This window comes from Rhododendron vialii, chromosome 4a (assembly GCF_030253575.1).
Source record: "Rhododendron vialii isolate Sample 1 chromosome 4a, ASM3025357v1".
Lineage (NCBI taxonomy): Eukaryota > Viridiplantae > Streptophyta > Magnoliopsida > Ericales > Ericaceae > Rhododendron > Rhododendron vialii.
In genome coordinates this window covers 37428562-37431349 of record NC_080560.1, presented here as the reverse complement: position 1 = coordinate 37431349, position 2788 = coordinate 37428562, and the positions used below count along the sequence as shown (strand labels likewise).

The 2788-nt window shown below is 38.7% G+C and overlaps 1 protein-coding gene across 1 annotated transcript; it reads left to right on the top strand.

Moving 5' to 3' along the window:
- Positions 1–216: 216 nt before the first annotated feature.
- Positions 217–2788, top strand: LOC131324186 (zinc finger BED domain-containing protein RICESLEEPER 2-like). Its single transcript, XM_058356044.1, has 2 exons — positions 217–280; positions 899–2788. The coding sequence occupies exon 2, from the start codon at positions 1897–1899 to the stop codon at positions 2638–2640; it is 744 nt and encodes a 247-aa protein (XP_058212027.1). The 5' UTR covers positions 217–280; positions 899–1896; the 3' UTR covers positions 2641–2788.

Here is a 2788-nt window from a genome sequence, read left to right as displayed (position 1 = left end):
ACAGTCCACTCTCCACTCGATCTCGCAGCCGATAGACAATGGTCAACGACTAACTTTGCCATAGAGCCACTCTGGTATCGTGGTACGTCTCTCTCTCTCTCTCTCTCTCTCTCTCTCTCTCTCTCTCTCTCTCTCTCTCTCTCTCTCTCTCTCTCTCCATAGTTTTGATGATTTCATTATGATTTCATTTTTTAATTGTTAGTTTTGAATTTCTAGATCTCCAGATTCTCCACAGTCCACTCTCTCGTTCTCGTTCGCAGCCGATCTACACCTAAATCTGGTACATTTCTCTCTCTCTCTCTGGAAGTGAGTGGCGGCAGCGGCGGCGGACTGGTTTGATGGAGTTCATTTTTTAACTGTTTGTTTTGTAATTTGTTGCTAGATTTTGATGGAGTTCATCTCTGATCTGAGAGAACCCGTCTCTGTGTGTGTGTGTTCTTCTGGAGGGAGGACTGTGAATCTGTGATGTACTGATGTACTGATGTTTTGAGGAGAATATCGTGTGCTCACGTTTGTATATGGTTGATTTATTGTATTGCATTTTATAATGCCTATTGAGTTCACAATTTGCCATATTAATTGTCCAGATTAGTGCATCATATTAGATGTTAGACTATTCTGGTGTATTTAAACGTGAAAACAATGAGCTCAGTCTTCGGGTTCCAAAGGATTTAGTTATATAAATAGGAAGCACTTTGGTTTTTGTTTATTGCTACCACTAAATTTGGTTCCTCATATAATCTGCTGGTGTCTTTAAACTAGTATAGACTTGCATTTGTTCAAGTATTGCTACTAGCTTTGTCAATTAGTGCTATATTACTTTTATGTTAAAAAGTACTCTGATTCTTTTAATTTAACTGATTCAAAACCATCTGATCATCACACTTGTTTGTTGTAGGTGATGGAGCGGGAGCCAGTTTTTGATTTCCATCCTGGTGGGGAACTTGAGGATGATGTTGTTGATATCGAAGAACTTGAACTTCAAGGTAATCCTAATCCTACTGTGACTACCCTTGCCGATGTTGTCAATGTTGAAGATGATACTGTAGATAAAGTAAATCAAGTGAGGAAAAAAACAAAGAAAAGAAAGCTTCCACCACAAACTCCTAAAAGCCCCAAGCCAAAAAAAGATCGACATCGATCTCCTACTTGGGATCACTTCGAAAAAATAATAGAGGGCAATGATACATGGGGTGAGTGTAACTATTGCAAGAAAAGATATGCGGCTGATAGTAAAAAACATGGCGTTACTAATTTGAAAGCTCACATTTCCATTTGTCCATTATATCCTTTTAGAGACCAACATGGACAACCAAACCTTTCATTCAAAATCAACGACCGGGGGGGGGGGGGGGGGTTGTTGACGTTGTGACGAGTGTATTTTCCTTTAAAGAGTGTAAGAGAGCTCTTGCAGAAATGGTGATTATTGATGAACTACCGTTTAGGTTCGTTGAGGGGATTGGGTTCAGAAAGTTTTGTAAGGTCATGCAACCGAAGTTTGCACCAGTCCCTTCTCGCCAAACGATTACTAGAGAAGTGGTTGCAATTAAAGACTACGAGAGGGGAAAACTGAAAAAATTGTTAAAGGGCCATAGGATTTGCCTTATGACTAATACATGGACATCAATTCAAAACCTTAACTATATGTGTCTCACTGCACACTTCATTGATGATGATTGAAAGTTGCAGAAGAGAATCTTAAACTTTTGTCAAATTGAAGATCATAAGGGAGTTACAATAGGCAAGAAAATTGAGTCATTATTGCTTGAGTGGAATGTTGATGGTATTTTTACAATGACGGTAGATAATGCAAGTTCGAACGCTACGGCTATTGAGTACTTGAAAAGGAAAACAGTGGATTGAAAAAGGAGTGTTTTGGGGCATGAATATATACATATGCGATATTGTGCACACATTTTGAATCTTATTATTGTTGAGGAGTTGAAAGATATGAGTGAATCTATTTTGCCTATTCGTGATGTTGTGAGGTATGTGAAATCTTCTCCACAAAGAATGGAGACTTTCAAGAAGTGTGTGAAGAAGGAGAAAATTAAATCGAAACAAATTGTGTGTCTTGATGTGTATACTCGGTGGAATTCCACTTACTTGATGTTAGAAGTAGCCATCAAATTTGAGAAGGCATTCCAAAGAATGGGGGAGGAAGACAGTAGTTTCATAAAATTCTTTAGCATAAAAGAAGGCGATGAGGATTTGTCATTGGAGGGCGAGGGTGACCAAGGTGGGAGCCATGGCCATAGGGTCCCAACTCCAAGACAAGCAACTGTCCCAAACAAGCTTGATTGGAAGAAGTGTGGGTTGTTTGTTACATTTTTAAAACTTTTCTATGATGCAACCAAAAAATTTTCAGCTTCTCTTTTTGTCACATCCAATGTGTTCTTTCATGAGTTGTTTGAGGTTGAAACCCATATAGATGAATCAATCCTCAGCGGAGATTCTTTTATGTCTAAGATAGCAATTGAAATGAAAAGAAAATTTCAGACGTATTGGGGGGATGTAGAGAAATTCAATTCCTTACTTTATGTGGCGGTGGCACTTGATCCCCAGTATAAGTTAAGGTTAGTGAAGTTTTGCTATACAAGATCCAAAGGGAAGGCGGTGGGTGAGAAAATGGAGAAATAAGTGAAGGATGTTTTGAACAAGTTGTACGATTTTTATGAAAAAGAGGGTGAAGTTAGACAAAATGTGCCTAGTGCAAGTTCAATGCCGAGAGTAATGGAGGAGAATGAGGATTGTGATCGTCGCTTAAATTTAGCTAGCGAATTTGACA

Excerpts from the sequence above, each read along its gene's own strand:
- LOC131324186 (XM_058356044.1), top strand. The coding sequence starts at position 1,897 with ATGCGATATTGTGCACACATTTTGAATCTTATTATTGTTGAGGAGTTG.